Source organism: Diplodia corticola (genome assembly GCF_001883845.1).
Source record: "Diplodia corticola strain CBS 112549 chromosome Unknown scaffold7, whole genome shotgun sequence".
NCBI lineage: Eukaryota > Fungi > Ascomycota > Dothideomycetes > Botryosphaeriales > Botryosphaeriaceae > Diplodia > Diplodia corticola.
Window position 1 is genome coordinate 217935 of NW_017971486.1, and position 21282 is coordinate 239216.

At 57.4% G+C, this 21282-nt stretch overlaps 7 protein-coding genes across 7 annotated transcripts; 2 read left to right on the forward strand and 5 right to left on the reverse strand.

The window, feature by feature from the left end:
- Positions 1-1229: 1229 nt before the first annotated feature.
- Positions 1230-4210, reverse strand: BKCO1_700070 (uncharacterized protein; the record flags this gene model as incomplete). Its single annotated transcript, XM_020278730.1, has 3 exons — positions 1230-3784; positions 3844-3943; positions 4157-4210. The coding sequence occupies 3 exons, from the start codon at positions 4208-4210 to the stop codon at positions 1230-1232; spliced, it is 2709 nt and encodes a 902-aa protein (XP_020133596.1).
- A 1430-nt stretch (positions 4211-5640) lies between these two features.
- Positions 5641-8932, reverse strand: BKCO1_700071 (fact complex subunit spt16; the record flags this gene model as incomplete). The annotated part of the gene is made up of 5 exons (XM_020278731.1): positions 5641-6737; positions 6787-8218; positions 8269-8546; positions 8600-8684; positions 8753-8932. The coding sequence occupies 5 exons, from the start codon at positions 8930-8932 to the stop codon at positions 5641-5643; spliced, it is 3072 nt and encodes a 1023-aa protein (XP_020133597.1).
- Positions 8933-9337: 405 nt separating this feature from the next.
- BKCO1_700072 (mitochondrial carrier protein) lies at positions 9338-10710 on the forward strand (the record flags this gene model as incomplete). Its single annotated transcript, XM_020278732.1, has 3 exons — positions 9338-9519; positions 9592-9792; positions 9846-10710. The coding sequence occupies 3 exons, from the start codon at positions 9338-9340 to the stop codon at positions 10708-10710; spliced, it is 1248 nt and encodes a 415-aa protein (XP_020133594.1).
- Positions 10711-11333: 623 nt separating this feature from the next.
- BKCO1_700073 (uncharacterized protein) lies at positions 11334-12242 on the reverse strand (the record flags this gene model as incomplete). The annotated part of the gene is made up of 1 exon (XM_020278733.1): positions 11334-12242. One exon carries the CDS (start codon positions 12240-12242, stop codon positions 11334-11336), a length of 909 nt encoding a protein of 302 aa, XP_020133595.1.
- Positions 12243-12715: 473 nt separating this feature from the next.
- BKCO1_700074 (SCL-interrupting locus protein-like protein) lies at positions 12716-14620 on the reverse strand (the record flags this gene model as incomplete). Its single annotated transcript, XM_020278734.1, has 3 exons — positions 12716-12731; positions 12786-13376; positions 13437-14620. The coding sequence occupies 3 exons, from the start codon at positions 14618-14620 to the stop codon at positions 12716-12718; spliced, it is 1791 nt and encodes a 596-aa protein (XP_020133600.1).
- A 2065-nt stretch (positions 14621-16685) lies between these two features.
- BKCO1_700075 (methyl-accepting chemotaxis protein) lies at positions 16686-17561 on the forward strand (the record flags this gene model as incomplete). Its single annotated transcript, XM_020278735.1, has 2 exons — positions 16686-17374; positions 17438-17561. 2 exons carry the CDS (start codon positions 16686-16688, stop codon positions 17559-17561), a joined length of 813 nt encoding a protein of 270 aa, XP_020133601.1.
- A 2011-nt stretch (positions 17562-19572) lies between these two features.
- On the reverse strand, positions 19573-20558 carry BKCO1_700076 (uncharacterized protein; the record flags this gene model as incomplete). The annotated part of the gene is made up of 2 exons (XM_020278736.1): positions 19573-20157; positions 20340-20558. The coding sequence occupies 2 exons, from the start codon at positions 20556-20558 to the stop codon at positions 19573-19575; spliced, it is 804 nt and encodes a 267-aa protein (XP_020133598.1).
- Positions 20559-21282: the final 724 nt, after the last annotated feature.

A 21282-nucleotide genomic window follows, 5' to 3' on the forward strand; every position in this document is an offset into this window, starting at 1 on the left:
GAAAACGTGCAGTGGTGGTGGCTTGAGGCTCTGGTCGTGTGGACGTAGTATTTGAAGCGTCTGAATCTGGGTCGGATATCCGACTCCAAGTAGCATGGCAGCCCTTGAACCCCCGCGTGAGATTTTGTTCTATCCTCTCACAAAGCTTTGCCCGAGGCGGGGGACATCCAGAAGAAATTCAATGCGAGCGCAGGGCTTAAAGCCTAGTTCACTTAGTATCTCGCTGTCAGCGCTGAGTAGAGGTTGGGGAAATATGTAACTAGATGTACGACATATGATGAAATAGTCGAGGCCTCGTCCGGTCGCCGCTGGAGGCACTCATAAGAGTACTGACACTGTATTCTTTGACAAACTTCCTCTTGGACCGGCGTGACAGCACCCCCACAGTTTACCTCTTGACTCACATTGCCTGAAGCCGAGTAATCCATGGCTAGATTGACAAGGAACAGGTCAGCAGACAACAGTTCTGGGTGTCACGAACAGCTGGTATCATGCTTCCCTGACGCTCCATGGTTTTTCACTTCTCGCCTTCCTGTCAGAGTACGACACGTTGTAGGCAACACAAGCTTCGAAGAATTATCCGTCCATTAACCGTTTACCGTCCTCCATATCCACTATTCTGCCCTCGAGCATTCCATCAAATTCATCCCTAGAACAACGAAGCAGATGCCGAGCGTGCGAGGAAAAAATAAAATAAAAACGTGCAAAATCCTCAACATGCAAAGCTTTTGCAGCGGGACAGGGGGGACTCGGGAAGTAATATGCTACAATGCAATGCATAAACCAAAAAAAAAAAAAAAGAACCCGGACAAGCAAACACAAAAAGCTGGATCAACGAAACCACAACCCTTCGACTAGTCAATGAGAACACGAAAAGAAAAGAAAAACACCAAATCCCCTTAACGCTTACTGATGCCGATGACGAACTCGGAAGGAAAAACTGTCGGCCTTAGCCTTAGGGAGTCCGAGGGTATCAAGCAACAAAAACGAACACCGAATTGAAGTATGGGAGATAACGAGAAGTGATTACACAGACTTAGGAGGTATAGAGCCTGAAAAAAAAGAAGGAAAAAAAAAGAGACGCAAACCACTCAACAGAAAGTTTTTTTCCTTGTCGTGCCGAACATGTATACGCAAGAATCGAAGTTTACTGTTTGACTTCGCTCGTGCCGCATCGCCCGCTAACATTCATGCCCTGCTCATACCTCACATATACCTATCCCTCCCATTTAATACATTCCCCGGCTAGCTTGGCTAGCCCGGCTTGCGCTCGTCCGGCTCCTTTCATCCTCTTCCAGGACATCGCTCAGACGGGTGGGGTGATGATGGCGCATGCCAGCCCACTCGCCATAGCCCGCACCGCTGTAGTCTGGAGCACTCCCACTCGGGCCGTAGCCCGGATCGTGGGGCCCAGAAGTGCTGGTTCCGCTGGGAGAGCCCATTGAAGTGGACGGAATGCCGTAACGCTGCGCCAGCTCCTGTTCGCGTGCAATGTCCGAATGAACATCATAGTCATCTTCGCTGCCCTCGCCGCTCTGCTGAGAACGCGAACGTCCGTGGCCATAAGTGGCACCCGAGTCACGATACCGCGCGGGAATGCGCCGTCCGTGGCTGTCGTGGATGTAGTTGCCATCTTGGTCGACAAGCCAATCGTCTTCGCCTCCAATGGAGCTTGTATCCCCGACCGAAGAAGGCACGTAAGACCGTTCGCCGCCTGGGGGGCTCATCACACCGCTAGTTGGTGTGCGTCCGCCGGGCAGGAATGTTCCATCGTGTTGGTAGAAGTCGCCTGCTGGCGCTGCGGATGGCGAGGGCAGGGCTGCCGCAGTGCTACCGGGAGTATACGTGTGCGGCTGGAGTGGGGCCGGCGAGATGCTGGACGGCATCGTGGCCCTTGCCGCCGTGCTACCGGAGCCCTGCGAAACGCTTGGGTGCGCTGGCTGGTAAGTTCCTTGGGCTAGCGATGGTACGTCAGGCTCGTGATGCAACCGAGAAGGCTCGGTGAACGGATCGGTGTCTGTGGGTGACTGCGGGTCTTCGTAGCTGTAGCCGCCTTCGATGTTGGCAGGCTGCTGGAGGCCGTGGCCAGCGCCTGGCGCTACATTCTGCGAGATGCTTCCGTGCCGACTCATTCCAGGGAGCATGGGTACGACCTGAACGCCGCCGACAAGGGTTGGCTGGCCTTCGCGCAGAGAAACTACACGCTCGCGCTCCTCCTGTTCGCGACGGCCCAACTCTTCCCACGCCCTTCTGGCTTCATCTTTGGAGATGCTGAGTTCACGCTGCATCTCCTGAACCATCTTGTTGGCCTTCATGCTGTTTTGCTTCTCACCGCGCAACTGCTCAAGCGCCTCTTCACGCGCCGCGCGTTCCACCTCAATAGCCTTCCGTAGCTCACCAAGTCCCTCCTGCTGGCGCTCCTGCTCACTCCTAGTCTCATAAAACCAACGCTGGAATTTGCGCTCGGAAGAAGCACGCAGGCGCTGCAGCTCAACAACGGCGTGGAAAAGGTTGGCGCCCGCCGCGGAAAGATCGGTGATCTGACGCGACATTTGCTGCGTGAGCGACTGGCCGGCAAGCTCTTCTTGGTTCTGTTCGAGCCGGCGGATCCAGTAAGACGTGAGACCCTCCCAGTGAGAAGACAGCTGCTCCCAGCGCTCGAACGCGTGCGGGAAGGTAGAGACGGTCGGATCACGTGCCTGGCCATCTCCGGCTACCCGCGTCTGGGTGCTAGACGGGCCCGCGGATGCACCTGGGCGGGCCTGCGAGGCAGACGCGGAATTTTGCCTCGCATGCGCAGAAGACGACGGCGCGGGGCGAGCTGGTGCCGAAGCTGGTGCGGTTTGTTGGGGCGCGGCGCGTGGTTGTCCTTGTGACAGTGCCGGGCCTCGAGAGCGTGCAGCTGCAGCGGGGTCTTGTGGCTGACCACGTCCTGGTGACATGACCGGACCTCCAGCACCACCCTGGGGTCGTTCACCAGGGCGAGGAGCGGCGGTAGTGTAGTTGGGGAACGCAGCCTCGGCAGAGGACCTGCCGAGTGCAGGCTCGGTTCTTCCATAATCCTGGGTCTGGCCAGCAACGCCAGCAGCGGCAGCTCTCCTCTCGGCGTTTTTCCTACGCTGTTCCTCCTGTTGCGCCCGTTGTACCTGCTCCTCTCGTTCTTTCGCTGCCTCAGCCTCAGCCTGCTTGCGTGCCGTCTCGCGTTCGTGGCGGGCCCTCATAATCTGCTGCGGGGTGCGCATAGGCGCCGGCGCTTGCTGGACGGGCACCGGGCCGGCGGCAGAGCGCGCGCCGCCGTTGGTTGCGCGGCCGTTGCCGCCGAGAAGGTCAGACATCTGGGCGGTTTCTTCGGCAAGGTCGGGGGAGAATTCGTTGGGACCGCGGAGAGCCTCTTCGAGAGCGTACAGGATGGCGGCCTGGGTGCGCCGCGAGATGCGGAGCGCCGGGTGAGGAGCGCCGGGGTCGTCCTCAGTGGCAGAGTTCCTGCGCGAGTTGGCGGCCTCGCGGGCGGACTCCCAATGTTCCTGGGCGGTGTCTCTGGGCGCGGAGGCGGAGGCTTGGCGATTGAGGTCCTGTAGCTCTGGAGTGCGACGGAGGGTGTGGGGGATGCTTCCGGACGAGCTGGAAGGGCGCGAGAGGGGCTCGTGTTGGCGGTAGTACTGGTGGGCCTGCTGCTGGCGTTGCTGGAGGGAGGTCGTGTAGGGTTCGTAACGTTCGTGGGTCTCGTGAGCTTGCGGCGGCGGATCTGCGGCCGACACGCTGGTCGACAGCTGCGCGCTGCGGGCTGGAGACGTCAATTCGACTGAGGGCGAGCGGCCCTGGAGAGTGCTTATTCGCAGGGACCGGCTGGTGTGGCCAGGCCGAGGGTGTCAGGGCAGCTGCAGCGGGATGTCGGGTTGCAGACGGGCTGGTCCGGGAAAGAAGCACAAGGAATGCTGGGGCTCTGCAGAGGGCGGGAGTTAGTACGGGCTGAAGACAAGCGGCGCGCCAGCGCAGGCAGTAGTATGACCTGGCCGCGCACAATGGCAAGAGGCTGGTGGTGGTGAAAATGGGGAGGTCGGGCCAATGCGCGGGCTGGCGGCTGGCCTGGAGTGCACGGTGAAGCGAGGACGTAGGTGAACAACTCCAACGGCGTCATCGCGCTCTCGCAACTTACCGCGGCCGGCAGGGTCAGGAACGTCTCGGCGCCGGACGTAGGAGGCGCGCGCATGCCGGCGCTCGCTCGCTTTGGGCAGGTCGGGGTGCTTGCGGGCAGGGCGCGGAAGGGTCGGTGGCCGGCGGCGGTGGTGGTGTTGGCGGCGGGAGCTGGAGCAGTCGTGGAGCTGGGCCGTCACCGCAACGTCTTGGGCGCGAGCACTTTTCAACGGGCTGGTGGCAAGGTGCAGGAGGACAAGGAGCTGCGCGGAGCGGGCAATTGGCGCATGCTATCGTCGCGCAGTGCGTTTGCGCGCACCGGTCAGCCTGTACCTCCTCGCCGCGATCCCTGGCCTCTCTCGTCGTGGTCAGGTCGGCAGCCAGTGCACGGCGACTGCTCCGGGCCTGGAGACGGCTGTACTAGCGGGGCGCGCGGTCCGGGCATTCAGCAGCAGACAGCCAGAGGATTGGGGGCATGTGCGTACAAATTGGTGGGTGCCAACGCATCGCACCGGAGCGCTCCCTGTCGTCATCTCAAGCCGTGCAGCCCTCCCGCCGCCGCGGGCCTGTGGCTGGTGCAGCCGGCGAGCGCCCTCGAGCCCCGACGGCGTGCTGAGGCAGCGCTGTGTGAAGGCGAGCCAGCGCCTTTAAAAAAAACACCAGCCAGCCCGCCAGCCCGCATCCGAAGCCTGCCGCTTGCGTCCACCAGGCCAGCCCTCAGCCTGCGGGAGGCGTGCCGGCGAACGCGTCCGGGAGCCTATCAGGACGCGCCGCAGCCCTTGCGTGCCTGAGCGACTGCCTCACGCGCCCCAGCACCTCACCACCGACCCTCGAGCGCGCTGCCTCCAGGGGCAAGCGTGCTGCCGCCCCTCTCTGTGCCTCCGTCCATCTGCCGCACCACCAAGGACGCGTTGCTAGTGGCATCGCGGCCGGCTGTCTGCCTGGAGCTGCCTGGAGCTGCCTGGAGCTGCCCGCCCGTCTTTCCAGAAGCCAGCCGCCCGTCACCGCGACTCGCACGCGAGCCCACAAAAACACCACCGCCGTGGTTGCCGGAGCTATCACGGCTCAATTGCTGCCTTGCCCCGCCGCCGTTGCGAGTCAATCCCTTCGAGAACACCCCGCACGTCCGCTCTCTGGTGCGCGCAGCTTCCTAAACACGTCATGCCCGAAGCTCAGTGCAGGTACGTCGCTTGGCAGGGGTGGAGCCCGTGGTTTGCTGCGTCGGCGGTGTGTGTACACGCGACTCGTGCGGGTATAGTTCGATTGATAGCTCGGCCTCCACCGTGGCAGAAGCCACAGCCGACCGGCTGCAAGAAACAAAATGCAAACGAAAATGAAAACCCATCCAGCCACGCCGCTATAGTGAATATCCCTTTTGAAATCCAAACGCAGCTTTTAAAGCCTGCGTGCCCCAGCAACATCGATCGTCAGAGAAAGCCTTTCAGAAAAAGTGGAAAAGAGGAACTACACCACCGCAGAGTGGAGAAGCAGCCCGCACGGTGGAATCTACCGCTTTCTCTTCCTCTGGCCCCTATCGTCATCCTCCGAACCGCTACCAGCATCCTGATCCTTTTTCTTAGCCCTTTTCTCTAGCTCGTCCCAATCCTCGCCCTCGCTGACATCGCTTGGTGCGTCCGTCTCCTCGTCTGACGCATACTCGTCGAAGTCGCTCTCCTCCTCCGACTCCGACTCGCTCTCGGCAAGCTCCGAGTCGCTGATTTCGAAGTTGCTCTCTACCTCTTCGCTCTCATCGCCGCCTTCCTCGTCTGAGTCGGCTGCGATGAACGACCAGCCGCCATCCACGAAGAACTGATGCGGGTCCGCCTGCACCGTCTTCATGATGGTTGCCCAGTTCAGGTTGACCGGTCCCTCGGAGAACGGAATCTCAACGCTGTCCAGCCAGTCCTTGACTGCATCGAGAGACTCAACCGGAATTGTGTTGACGTGAGACGGCGGCCGCGTGAAATCCTTAAAGACGACGACCATGTCAAAGTTCTTTAGCCCGAACTGGACACGTTCGAGGTGAACAACTTCGATCTCGTTCAAAGTAAGGACGAGGAACGGAGGCTCGGTAAGCTGCACGAGACAGTCTGTCGTTGGCTGGATCCATACGCTAGACCGCGACGGGACACCGTTGAAACCCAGCTCGCGGAAAGGGATGTCGACGCCAACGTTCTCATTGCGCCCAGCATCAGCGATCTTCTCGGCGAATACCTTGAACTCTTTGTCGAGCTGACCGCGCCGCCTGCGTTCCTCCTGCTCAGCCTCAAACTCTTCCTCATCACCATAGCGGTGCTTGCGCTTCCGGTTGCCCGTCTCGTCAAACTGCATCTCCGTAGCTTCTCTGTAGAACTGCACGTCCTTGGCTTTCTTCTTGCCAATCATGATCGGATTCTTGAGGTGCACGTGAATGATGACGATAAGTTCATGCTGACACGGCTGGAAGAACAAGTGCTTGATGTTGCTGAACAGAACATCGATATGCTGGCCGTTGCCGTGGTTGTAGCGAAGACCGTTCTGGTGGATCTCCACCGCACCGGGGACTCTCTTGCCGTCCAGAGCCGGGCGGACGAAAATCATGTCGATCACGGCAGGTTTGCGGTCTGTTCAAAATTAGCACGCGATGAGGATGCGTAAGCAAGGTAGGCTTACTCTTGACAGTGATGAGCTTGTCTTGTTCCACAACGTCTTCCATCTGCTTCTTTTCCTGCTCGCGGCGTACCGACTCCTTCTTCAGTTCCGTGATCTGCTTGGCAATCTGCTCCATACGATCAATATCCCTCGAACGGAAAGTCAAGCTTCGAACAAAGTGAGCAGTCGGATCTTCGAAGGGCTGGTCGTCTTTTCTGCCCACACCTTGGCCCGGAGATAGAAAGTTGATACGGAGTGACGTGAAGTCACCTTCTGGGCTGTTGCTGGCGTTCTTGATGGTGTTGATGTGGAATGGGACAGGACGTCCCATGATAGGAAGAACGACAGTAAGGTTTTTGTCATCGACAAGAACGATCAGGTCCTTGACTCTCGGCGGGAATTGGTTGTCACGCTTGTACGATTCGAAGCGCTTGAACTTCTTCTCTGCCGTCCCGTTTATAGTTCCAGTTCCAGTACCGTAAGTATCAAGACCTTCGCGCTGCTTTCTGGCATGGAGTTCCTTTTGATGCTCGCGCCGTGCCTCTTCCTTTTCGGCGTTCTGGTTGGTCTGGCGCTCGTGGCGCAGCCGAGTCTTCGTAATGTTAGAGGAAGCCACAGCACCAACGCGCGGATCCTTCTTCGCCTTGCTAGGCTTGGAGGCTTTCTCTTCCTCCTCGTCCTTGAAGAAGAAAGAGCATGACTCCAGGTCTGAAGAAGAGTCTTTAGTGAAGATGACCACGTCGCTGGCAGTTACGCGGACGGTGTCCGTGATGATAAGAGAATACTTCTTGCTCTTGCTGTCCTGAGGCTCCGAGTTGACCAAGTCGCTGAAACTGGTAGAGATCTGCAGAGTCATACCGTCTTTCAAGGTACGGACGTTCTTGGCATTGAGCAGGAGCGTGGGATCCTTGATCTCGATGCCAATTCCACCGCCCACATTTTTGGGGAAGTGTTTGTCCAGGTCCTGCTTCTTGGACTTCACCAAACCGATGGCCTTGGCGTAGACTTCTTTCGCCTGAACGCCATCCTTGATGCTGCTCAGCACGGTCTGGTGGACCTGAGACAGAAGCTTGTAGTTCGCTTCCTGCGACTTGTTCGGGTCCACCATATAGGTCCGGGCAATCATCGAAGAGTAGCTCTGGTATCGAAGGCCCAGGGCCGCCACAATGACACCTGCGTGGAGGTTGTTCTTGTCCGAGTCCGCCGAAAACTTAAGATCGTAGTTGCCACCGCTCTGCACCACGGGCTGGAAGCTCCAATCCAGATTCATGGGATCGAAGTTGTTCGAGACCTTTAATTTCTGGAAGAATTTGGAGTCGTCAAGCTTGCTGGAAACGCGGTCGGCCAGGGCTTGGTGGGTGATCTTCTTCTCGGCATCGAGGATTTCGGACATTTCATCGACGAAGTAGTTAGCAATACCGCTCGACGCTTTCGAGGCATCGCGAATGGCCCTCTGTCCTTAGTCAGTGGTGCATTATTTTTAGCAAAGTCATTGGAACCCACCAGCTCTTTCTCGTCTTTGACGGACAAGGCAGCACTAGAAAGAGCGAGCGCACAGTCGACCTCCTCGGCGTCCTTGAAGATGTCCCCGTAGGACTTCTTCCATTCCTCAACGAATGGACCGGTCGATTGATCCTTGGTCAGCACACCAACTTTCTTGCCGGCAGCCTTCATTCCCTCCAGACACTGCTGGAATTGCTTGGCGTTCTCTTCGGCATCCTTGCCACGAATGTGGAGTTCGACCGGGACCTTGCCACCCTTGAGCGGCTCCAGGTAGGCAGCTGCGACGAAATCAGCTTTTCCGAAGCTCGCCGCAGGGCGTTGCAGCATTTACCTTTCTTCTTCGTGGTTACGATATGGATGGATTCCTGGGTGATGACGAAGAGCGTGGTGGGGAACTCGTAGCCTAGCAGCCAAAGCTATACAACATAGGTGGTCAGCAGAGCTCGCGGAAAGCAAACAAACGGCAGCCGGGGATGAAGCTCACCTGGAAAGCGACGTTTTTAGGATAGGCCTGGGCATCGTTTGCCTTGCCGACCATGATGACGATGGAGCTGGCACCGTTGAAGACGGCATCGCCGGAGCGCTTGTCGGCCTTCCATTGCGAGATGAAAGACGACAGGCGGTCGTGGAAAGCGTTCTTGTCGATGGAGATTTCCTCGGCCATGGTGACGGCAGGCGCGCGAAACGCCTTCGCAAGCGGATTGCGAGAGGAAGAGCGGCGGAAAGGTGGAAGGTGGAGGGTGGAGAGGCGCGGTGCTGGGAAGAGGATGTCGAGACAGCAGGCGAACGCGCTTCACGAAAGCTCTTGGCGCGACAGGTGCACGGGCAGGCCGCCGCACTGACTGATGGATCCCTGGCAGTCGCGGTTGCCGGCAAAACCAAACGCCGAGAGAATGACGTTGCCCAATGCAGACGCGCCCAGTTCCGCCGCGCCCAGGTTCCGCGTGCGCGCGCTGGATGCCTTTGCCCGAGTGACCGCCGCACCTGCTCCTCGCTGCCAACTGTCTTTCTTCACCTGCGCCGCCCTCATGCCTCTGTCCTCTCCAGCAACCCGTCGCACCTCCGGACGATGACCGCCGTCAGCGATGGCCCGTATCCGGACTCCGACATCCAGGACCGCCGCCAGAAGAGACATCCCAAGACCAATGCGACCACGGGCGCCTCCGCTGCGGGCATCCGCGCCCTGTCGGTGCAGTTCATGACTTTCTATTTCCGTGCTCCGATCAAAGCTTTCTTCAGGTCTCGTATAGAGTACGTCCGCTGCCGCTGCCGCTGCCGCCTGCCCCTTCGCTCGCGCTGACACTTCGCAGTTACATGGTATAGCTCCCTAGCCGCGCTCTGTGAAATGCCGATGCTCATGCTCCGTCTCCAGGCCTATGCGAGAGCAATCAACCCACGCGTCCAGGCAAACCTACCGTGGTCATGGCGGATGACGGCCCCTGCGATCCTCGCCCACGCTGTGCGGGAACATGGATGGACTTTTATTCCGAACCAGGTTCTGCCGCCTATGCTAGCAAACGTTACGTACGCCGCACCCCCCTCGCTATCCGCTCGAAATACTTGCTGAGTGCTTTCAGGATTGGAGCCGTCCTGTACACTGGCTATTTACAGTGTCTGGGAGCCCTTCACGAGCCGTCCTCCCATTCTGCGAAGAGAGTCTACCCACCCGCGCCCCCGCAGGATACGTTTGCGGCTGGGTTCGCGGCCGGAGTCATCCAGTCTGTTATTGCTGCTCCCCTTGATGCCCTTCAGGTCCGCTTCCAAACCAGCGACATGCTTGAGGGACGCTACAAAAATATGTGGCAGTACGGAGCCCACAAGCTCCACGAGATCGGCCTCCGGGGTGTCTTTGCCGGATGGTCTCTATCTGTCCTGAAGGATTCTTTTGGTGCAGGGGTTTTCTTCACCACTTTTGAGTACATCAAATCGCAGATGTACTACCAATTTGTGAGGGAGTACTACGGGAGACACACTCCCGTGTTTGAATGGCACCCCTGGAAGTCGACCATCCAGTACATTGAAGGCGAACGCCCGACGATCAAGCCTCATTTCATGATGGAGCCGACATTCCTCTTGATGGCGGGAATTGCCGCCTCGATAGCCCAGCAGGCCGTTGCACATCCCCTTACAGAAATCCAGAACGTGCATTACAGCCGTCTGGAGTCTATGGATTTTGCTGCGCAGCAAGAGAATAACAAGCGCTCCGTGTTTCGCCTCTATTATCATGCTTACGAAAAGACGTTCGAGCAGTGCCGTCTCCAAGCTCGGCGCATGGGAGGGTGGAGACACTGGCTTTATAAAGACTTTCTTATGAGCACCGTTCGCCAAGTCCCAAGTACCAGCGCCGGACTGATCGTTTTCGAGATTGTCCGGAGAAAGTACGGCCTGGTTGCAAATCCTGCTAGAATAGAGAAGGATGGCTATGATATCATGTTGGATTAGAGTTGCCGGGGAATGGATCTGTAGAATAGAAGTCTCGTTAGAGCGCACTGGACGGCGTCGTATGGGGACCCGGCTTAACCAATCTGCTTGTGTATACTAGAAATCGTTGCTCATAGCACATGTAGAATACAAATCAACCCTGTTTTGTGTATCTGGACCTCTTCTGGGAATTTTCAGACCTAGTACTACTGAATTGAGCTCATGTTCGAAATGATCAACGATGCCTTTCTTTTGTTCCTTCCTTCTTTGAAATTTAATATACCCACCCCTCATGAATAACAAATTTTTAGGCTTTGTTTCTGAAATTGTATTGGATCTACGTAGACTCAATATGTCCTCCGCCATCCCTCAAAGGACGTCGTGTCACTACTTGCGGAATGTCGCCGGAGCCAATCGTTGGAATTTTATACAAAAGCACATAATCTCCATTGAAGCTATTGAACATTCGTTGCCACTTTGATCATCATGCAACTTTGGCAACAACTTAAGGAGTCGTTGGTCCCAAAATCATCCTCATCCAAGAGCAACCTGAAAAGAGTCGCGAGTGTTGACCGTTTGATAAACGCATTTGACCATTTAGTGTGAAAGGGATGTCAATAGTCTACCTACGAAGAGCCCTGAGTTTAGTTCCTGGCACGAGCGAGGTCGCCTCCGGAAGCAACCGCCTGGCGCTGTCTGAACACATAACGTACCCAGAGAGCGGCAAGGAGTGTCTCGATGAGCGGAAGCAGGATTGACTGAGCCTTCTGTCCTAAAGCACATTCGCCGTCCGCACCGTGTCCGCCAGCAACTGCACTTCCTGCAACTCTTTTGTGCTGCTGCGGCATACCAAGCGTGGTGGTGGATTCCGCGGCTGCCCCATGGGGAATGGAAAAGATGAAGTGAACCACCCAAAGGACCATGACTGCGACGGACAACGAAGCACACAGCCTCACTCCCTGCGGTGCACCACTTCTCGGCGGTGGATCGAATGGGTCTCCGTAAGGCTGGTATCCCCCTCCATTACTCTTGACATTTGGAGATGCAAGTGGTGCGGAAGGCGCTGGCGGGATCGTGGCGGCGATTGTTGACCGAGGGAGAGAAAACAAAAGGAGAGTCACCCAGAGGGTTGTCGCAACAAGGAGTAGAGAGTACGCACACGAGTTTGCAACCGCAGCACTCTTCGGCGGCGGCGGATCGAAAGGATCTCCGTAGGGTTGGTAGCCTCCCTCGTTTCTCTTTATATTCGCGGGCGGAACTGCCGTGTCCGTCGAGGTTGTGTGACAGGTTGAGGTCTGTGTACGTGTCGGGACTGAGCCAATACCTGAGGCTGTGACAATGGATATTTCGTCAGCCTCAGAAATGGGTACGACTACCGGCTGTACGGGGGATATGTCATTGATGTTAGTGGATTGAGGGCCCCGAGCTACGGTGAAAATGTCTTTGTCATTGCTGGATGAGGTGATCATGGTGAAATCCAAGGACATAGCATTACTGAGCCCACTCTGCAAGAGGACCGCGAGCATGGCCGTGAGACAAATGAGAAGCTTCATGTTGAATTGGTGGTCGGTGAAGCTGCCTTGCTGCAGTAAGATAAGTAAGTCGCAGTGAGAACGGTGGCGAGGGGGAATGAGGAAGTGAGGGTTTAAATAGAGGCTTTTGTACCAGAGAGGGGGCCTGCGATGGGCAAGTCAGATGCGCCCCTATGGGTAGACTGACAATAGCCTCGTGGGAGACAAGAACGCGTGGTTTAGCTGGCACGAGAGAAAATGAGAGAGAGAGACAAAAAGGACTTCATGATATAAATGAACATTAAGATATTACATGCAAGTGGGTAGACATGATGGGAAAGGATTTTCCGACCCAGCTGACAACCGGCAAAGAACTTGACAGCTGTTGTGTTTCGAGCTGCGTGAGCGTTTTGCTCAAAAGAAACTGAGGGATTGGTGTGCACCTGATCAAATGAGCGTAGGTAGGCGTTACTTCCATTGGCATGTGCCTTTAAAATGTTCATTCGCGCATAAAACTAACGACGTTGCGGACTACAGAAAGGTCAGCCTCTTTAGAGTCATTGCTGGAAATGTCCGAGTACTCACATCGTTGTGTTAAGCCATTTTATTGGAAACGAGGAGGGGCTGGCTGATGTAGCCGACGTCGCGGCTTGCACTGGGGTTGAAAGAGACGGCGTAGCTGATGGCTCAATCCCTCCCAAAGGCACTGTCGGGTATGAATGCAAAAACAAAGGGGGCGGCACTAAAACGGGACTTGCTCCAGCACTTGGACTTTGCGTGACAGGCGCAAATTCAGGGGTCCATTGTGCAGCTGAACTTGATTCAGCGACTAACGGAGCCAGGGAGGATGGTGGAAGTTCGACGGAAGATGGGGTGGACTCCACAACAGCAGGCTCCACAACCGAAGGATAAAGGGCCTGCATCCAGAGAGAGATGATGTTGTTCACGATGGCTGTTGGAGTTGTGGTTAGGCTATCGGAGAAATCGGGCGGCGTAGAAAGTGGCGTCGTAGAAGTCTCCGAAATTGCAAACACCGCTGGAGTCGATACTTGACTTTCTGCGAATAACATTGCAGCAGACGGTATTTCAGTAAAGAGCAGATTATCGTCTACATAGACTGTAGAGGTGCCGGTGTAGAGTGTTGATGTGCTCTGATCCGTGAGCGTGGTTGTTTCCCTAGGCTTTTGATCAGCATCCCACCAATTCGTATTGTATCCCTCGAATGAAAGCACTCACTCGTCCTCAGAAGCAGTTGAAGAGGCAGTTGAAGAGGCCACCTCTACCGTTCTTGTCCTTGTCCTCGTGCTTGTTAAATGTATTGTCGGCAGCGATCCAGTATCACTTGGGGTTGCAGTAGCTATGGCCGGGGCGCTGACTGGTGTTCCCGGCAATCCGGAGTCGGTTGCAAACGGTCCAATCCTTGGTGCTCGACTTATCGTTTCAGCCTCATAGACGTGGTTCAGGATCATTTCGGTCGACAGGCTCACGGTGGTCGTGTTACCAACAAATTGGCCGTGCACAGTGCCGACAAGATATTCACCAGGCCCCTCGGTCAGGGTAGCCAGGACATCAACGGAGCTGGTGAAGGTGGACGTCAGTGTGACGGGAAGAACGGCCCAAGATTCCTCCATGCGTATGCAGTCTTCCATGGTGCCGTTGCCGGGGCGCGGATGGCAAACTTTGACGTCAACGTCGGCAGGCAGCACGCCAGTGTTAGCCGTCAGAGATTGCCAGGGAGCCATGTAGTAAGTAGTGCGGAGCTGGAAGGAGGGCGCGTCGGTGATGGTCGAAAGGTGGCCGTCGCTGCCGGTCACGATGGAGCGTGACGTCACCATGGTGGCGTCAAACTCGCTGGAGAAGGTCACATCCTGGGTGCATCGAGAAATGGTGACCTTGCTGGCGACACCGGTGAGTGTTGTGGCGCATATGGTGGTGGTGTCAGTGTAGTAGAGGGTGTCGCAGGTAATGGGGCCTCGGCCGAAGATGGTAGAGGTGGAGTTGCGGTAGGGGAAGGTGGACTGCTCGAGTACGTCCAAGGCGACGGGAGGGCCTTTGCATGTGGTGATGCGGGGAATGTAGGTGGTCTCAACCTGGCTCTGCCGGGTGATGGGGGTTGGAATGGCAGAGGGCGAAGGGTAGTAGTAAGAATACACGGTGGAATCGGGCGTGGGCGTGGGCAAAGCAGCACTGGCGGTGGCCTCTTCAGCAGCCAGGGTCATGATGCTCTCCAGAATACTCGAATCAATGGAAGGGACAACGAGCTGGCGCTTGTCGAGGGATCGTTCTTCCTTGCCGTCGTCAGCGAGCTGCTTCTGGCGTTGGCGCTGCAGGCCATGGGCCTCATGCCTGAAGCGCACAGCGGCCGAAACACTTGGAGCAAAGAGCGTAAGAGCGCAGAGCGCAAAGAAAGCGAAAAGCATAATGAGAGACTGAAGCTGGGCGCAGTGGGGGAGTAGCGAACGACTTGCACAGCCGAAAGCGGGCGCAGTGGCTTGCACGCTGAGCTGGGGTATTAAGGCCAGCAAATGAGGCGGGGTTTCAGGATGGAATCTTTCGTCCTGGCCACGCTACATGCCTGGGGAGAAACATCAACACTGCAAGGGAGGAATGCGTCGAGGCAGGAAGCATCCCTGGGCTCGTCCAGCCAACCCGCCCAGAAAGTGACGTTCGGTGAGGTAGCAGCCACACCAGTCCATGTGGTGCTTGTTCGGGTAGTGTTGCTGGCGCGTGCGCCATGGTCAAAGGCGAGCTGCAGATCGCACGGCATTATCAGGGTCAGCGCCGCTCCCAATCAAGCAACAAAAATTTTTTCCTGCTTGCTTTGGCTCGACATGGACCGTCCGTCCGCAAAATAGGGCTGTCCGGTGCGGGGTTTTTCATTTGATGGTCAAGACGACGAGAGCGGAATAGGAGTCAATATCAGGCACAGGGCAGCGCATGGGCATATGTGCCAGCGCAGAGGGCACAACCACAAGACAAGCGAGCGGGAGCAATAGTGTCCATGGTCAAAGTGTGGCGCAGCAGGAGAGATAGGAGAGTTGGTGGGGACCGAAGAGCGCAAGACTACGGATGCATACAGTACGTAGTAAGGAGGCGAAGCAAGAGGCCGGAAAGGAGCCGCGGGTTAGATTGTGAGCTTCCATTATTGAAAGAGCATTTTTCGAGCTCCTTCTCACATTCTCGACGAGGATTGCACTCGACGAGTTGACCGCTCAAGGCCAGGGTGCGGTGGAGCGCCGTATTGCCCGTGAGCCCGTGAGCCCGTGAGCCCGTGAGCCCGTGAGCCCGTGAGCCCGTGAGCCCGTGAACCGTACGAGCGAAAATTTGGCGTGCGGGGCGTGAAGAACACGGCGGTGGGTGGGTCGCGGCGGGCAAGTGCCGGACGCAGGGCTCAACGGCGCGGGAGCAGACGAGAATGGGCAGGACGATGGCCGTCGGGGCTCGTGATGGTCTTATTGCGCCGAGTCGTACGACGAGAGCGCCGTAGGGCGGTGGTGCGATGGACGGCGTGGGCGATGACGATGGGCAGCGCGGTGATCTCTGGTACGAGTTGGATACGAAAAACGCAGCGGACAGCGGGAAGAGGCCGAAGCGAACGCATGGCTGACCAAAGCTCGGCAGCCCCCGGCCCATTCCTGACTTCTCATTCCAGAAGACTTCCGTTACTTCCGGCCTCACAGAAGCCCGACCCGCGACGGTGCGCCGCTAGACGCGAGCGCGTGACGGCCGCGGCGCGGTAGCGGTGATGGCAGAGGCGCGGGGGCGCGCTACGCCCGCTGTCAGCAGCTCCGTCCTCTCAGCAGCACCCGGCTGCCCGACTGCCTACTGTGTACGCGCTGCCAATGCCGAGTCTATGTTTGTCGCACGACGGACACTGAGGCAGCCAAAAATAAAGGCAGCGGCACGGTTGGGTCGGTCGGAGGCCTCGGCTGGCGCGAATCCTGCGCGCTGCCAGGCACCCGCCGTGCTGCCGCCCAGGAACCAGCGACAACCGCGACCCAGCGAGACGCCCGCCCTCCGCCAATCTTGACGCTCCGCCACTGGCTTCCTCCCGCGCCGCCGCTTCTCAGGAAACAAGCTCGGTGCGCGCCAGCCCCGGTCCCGTGCGGCACGCAGTCCCCGCGCTAGCCCGTGCCCGAGTAGCGCCCGACGGCCATCATGCGTGCATGCGCTGGCCCTTAAGACTCACCACTGCCCGAGCTGATGAGAGCCGCCATCCTCAGCCCGCGGCAGACTTTTTCTTCTGGAATCTTGCATAGGTGGAGCCCGCCTGCGTTGTCCGCCAAAAGCGCCCCTCTCCACATTTCGTTCCAGAAGCCGGGCCCGCCCTTGCATCGCTCTCATTCGACCGGCATTGTCACCGCCCAGCCCACCGGTCAAACCATCCGCTCCTCGTGCCACAAGCCAAGCCAACGCCGTGGCTCCAAACAAAACCGCCCTCACCTCCCGCTCACCACGCATCCGACCCGCCCAATCCCGCCCACCATGCCCACCATGATGCTCACCACCCTCCTCCTGCTCTCCTCCCTCGCCCACGCCGCCCCGCTGCCGGCCTCGTCTCAGCAATGCCGCTGCGCAGTCATGCCCGCGAGCACGCCCTTCTTTCCCTCGCTGCCCGTCTCACCCTCGTCCGCCTCGTCGCAACGCCTGGTCACCGACTCGTGTGCCGCCCTCGGCCCCCAGCTGCAGGCCTGGCGCGAAGCTCCCACCGACCGCGCCGCCGACGAGGCTGCCCGTCTTGAAAAGTGGATCGCCGAGCAGGACGACAAGGTCGCGACGGCCGCAACCGATCTGCTCTGGGGCAAGAGACCCATTCCCACCGCCGCTGCCCTGGTCGCTGCGAGAACACAACGGTCCAGCGAGGGGGACGCGAAGCCGCAGGGCAGGATAGTGTGCCGCACTGTCGAGGTGACGGAAGAAGCTGTCGGCAGCTTCGAGGACGCTCTCTACGCCGACACGACATCGGCCGAAAAAGTCAGGAAAATCGAGGCCCAGGAATCGCCGGATGCCAAGCACAGCGACGGCTGTGCCGGCAAGACCCAGAAGATGTCGTTCTTCAACCAGATCGCCGACGCGTGGCGGCGGCCAGAGAGGCACATGTTCGCGCTGAAGCTCGTCGTGTTCGTGCTCATCGTGCTGTGCATGGTCGAGCTGGGAGACGATGTCTTTGCTTGGTAAGTCCCGCACTCTCCAGTCTCCACACTGCGCCAATTCCCAGACTAACGATTCTCGTGCAGCATCCGCAGAAGAAGAAGCGCCCGCAGGAGCTCCGCCAGGCTTTCGAGCGGCGAGAAAGCCTTGTACAGACCGGACCTGGAGTCCATCGCCGAAGAAGAGGAAGATGATACCCAACTGCCTTGAGTGCAGGCTGTCGCTTATATTTTTTGTCTTGTTTGTGCACATTACCTCTTTTGTAATCACCGTTGTTAGCGATCTGTACTGGTTACGTCGTCACGACGAGCAGCATGATTTGGTCATTTTCGGCGCGTTGGATTTTCTTTGTTATTCTGGCATTTACACATGATACCACTATCGCTACTGGGAGCAGGAAGCTCTGGGTTACAGGAAGACGGATCCATATATCTTTGGGGAGAGACGGATGTCTACATCAGACATATCTAGCTGCCCGGCTTGCATAGATGCCGGGGCGCACGAGGAGCAGACAGAGGTTGCAGTCAATGAACATATTAGCAGACCTCAATTGCGCCGTCCATGGTGAAGGGGATTTTCCAGCGGGAGCGACAGGATCTTCACGGGTCCACAGCTCAGCAGCTCAGCTCGCATCACTACCTCAACGGGAGACCGAAGTAGAGCCACCACCAACAACTCCCACCGAGGCCCTTCCCCGTCCTTTGGCCGACCCCGGACGACCCTGACGAGTCAGCAGCGACAGGGTCTAGAATCCAGCACCGCGCTTGCCCCACGCCACGTCGAGCCAACTCAGCCACCAACGCCTCGTCGATCCACAAACTGACGCGGGTGGCCGGCCTATCACACGCGCTGTCTGCGTGGGCCGCCTAGCTTTCCGGCGGCAAACACCGCACAGTCTGAGAGAATATGCACCGGGCCCTGCTAGCAGTCGACTTGAAACTGCCACAGGACGGTGTTTGACGCGCCCGTGGGGCCGCGGGTACCGGTGGTGCGGTGTTGGCATCCGGCGGCCGCCCTGGGCTTAGCCGGTGCCCCGAGCAAGCAAGCTCGCCGCTCCAGCTCTGCCTCACCATCCATGGGAGCCTCGTCCTTTGTCATGCTGGTTGATGGCTTGGACGGCGCATTGCATGGTCTCGGAACACCGCATTGAGAACGACGAGCTGGCTTCTCACACTGTGCGTCCCGGACAAGTGGGTCTCCATCGCAGAAAATGCCCCGCCCCGAGTCCCGACGGGACTTTCGCCTGTTCGGGCCCTTCAGATCCATATAGGCGCTTAAGCATCTTTGGACCATGCATTGTGGTTCGTCGCATCTCGTGGCGGCTCTACAATGCTGCATGAAACCATGCAGGCCCCATCTCGATCCCCGATAGCGCTTTGCCTCGCTCTCCCGATGCCTTTCTTTTCTTAAACAACAGAGTTTCAAAGACTGGGGCTCGCGGCTGGCGCTACTTCGTGAGGCAAACATGGAACATGTTTGAGCCGCGGAGCTTATCTCTTTACCGTCACTACCCTGTGCTATGAACAAGGCTGCCAATTGCCTCTTACGGGAAGGTTTGTGTGAGTTTCGTGATGCTACGTGGTTGAGCGCTTGATTCTTCTTGAGCCTTGACCATCATGGAATGGATTCACATGGCTACCGAAGGCCCCAGCTGCTGATTTTCGTTGATCTGTTGCCTGGGTTGTATTATTCAGCACGCAGCACACCAACGTCTTGGCCAATCCTTCCGGCACAGCCCGCAGCGCGTTTGCGCGGAAGCAATGTAAGCGATGTAAGCAACGTAGGCAACAGCTACAACAGAAGCCCACATCCCTGTTCAGCGCAACCATTAATTACAAGGATGAGTGATGATTGTCGTCGGTCATTGAGCAACATGTTTCTCGCTCATTGAAGACCACAATGGGCATGAGATAGGCATGGTTTACTTAGGTAACGACTGATGATTCTTATATGACTCGGCCATGTGTATATACAAGTAGACAATGTACAACACTACCTGCTTTTGCTGGGTATCAACCTCCGCAAATGTATTTCAACGCAGTCAAGGTCGAATTCCTGAAAAACGCCATGGCCCTTCTGAAGATGGACGAACCCTACCCAGTTCCAAGCCTCTAGAATTTCAAAAGCTCACCTCCGCCACCCTACCCGTTCCTTTGTTACAAGGGGCGGGAAAGGAAAAAAAAGAAAAAGAAAAAAAGAAACAACGCTCACAAAACACCCATCACTTCCACGGCCGATGCTCCTTCGGATCCTTCAGATCCAGCTTCGTCTTCAAGTCCCCAGTGCTCTTAACCTGCATCTTCTTCTCCGCCTCCTCCTCCTGCTGCTTCCTCAGCTCCTCGGGCAGCACCCTCCTCTCCAAACTCACCGGCAGCACCCTCCTGCCGCCCACCGCCTTGCCCTTGCCGAGCTTGTCGTCCCAGCGATCGTAATACAGCTGCCACCGCAGCCCGTCCACCGCCTCATCCTCGCCCAGCTCGACGGCGACGAACCCCTCCCACCCCTCGAGCGTGACGCCCTCCTCGTCGTCGGTCCAGTCCCACGGGCCGACGAGGTGGGCGATGCTCTGCGTGCGGTTGCCGTGCGTGACGAAGCACGCGTCGCGGTCGACGTACAGCCAGTTGAGCATCGGCGGCTCCGTCGGGATCGTCGACACGAGCCCGCGCTCGCGCGGGTCGCGGTCGTCGTCCGGGTACATGATGTAGAAGCCGGTGAAGGGGTGCGGCGGCGGCGGCGGCGTCGCGACGCCCGGCTTCCCGGGCGACGCCGGCATGCCCGTCGCTTCGTCCTTGGGGCATACGTAGACCTTTTTTTTTTGCGATGGAAAAGGGAGGTCAGTGTATGTTTGGGAAAGCTGCTGCTAGTTGTGCGGCGAAAGAAAGTATAAAGAATGAGAACAAGATTTTTTTTGATGGAAACCCAATAGACCAAAACCAATAGACCAAAACCAAAAACCAAAAAAAAAGAAAAAAGAAGGAAAAAGCTTACTCGTTCCTTGTGTAACACAATGATGCCCCCGTCCAGCTCGTCCCTCTTGCTGCTCTTGGCGTCGCAGAAGACGTCCATGTAGAACTTGACCATGCGCGTCTCGTTGGCGGCTTCCTTGTTCTGCTCTTTCTGATGGTGCACGCCCTCGGCCACGCCCGTCACCACGGGAATCCCCGTGATGACGCCGCCGTAGAAGATGCCCATCCCGAGCATAGCCATCTTTGCTAATTTTTTTTTTCTTTTCCGTTCACGTCCGGCGATGATGATGATGATGATGATGGTGAGGGCCTAGATCGGATCGTCGGATCTGCCAAGATCGGAGGCCGGGGATATTAAAATGAGGAGGTGGCTGGCTGGTGCAAAAAAAGGTATACTGCTCATGCATGGACTTTCCAAGTTTGCGGGGGAAGGGGAGGTGTGTGCAGTTGCCCGCCAAGGAGGATGACCTATGACTTAGGCCCGGCTCACTAGTCAATCTGACGTCACGGAGAGCAGGGATGATAGCTGTATTGACTGTATCCCTGTTTCACGGGCACACGACCGTGCTGTTAGCTTCCGCGCCACAGCACTACGTGGGCAAGACAATAGTGTCTGATTCAGTTAAGGCATGCTGAGCATTTCATCCGTTGGGCACGCACTGTGTTCACAATCAAAAGAATTACAGCTGGTATTGCGCCAATCATCCGGCCGTCCTGAATCTTGATCCTCTGGTGTGCTTTACATCTTTCCTGGCTGAGCAAATGCTTCGACTCCCCTATTTCGCGGCAACGCTGCAAGCCACATGCATCCAAAGCAAACGGGGAAAAAAAAAGAATGCATTCTGGTATACACATGCCACCGCAGACCAAAAAGTGCAATGAGAATAACGGTGAAGACCCCCCCAGCCAACCAAGTACCGACAACTGAAAGGGAATAAAAATGACCGAGTATGCCATCTGTCCGC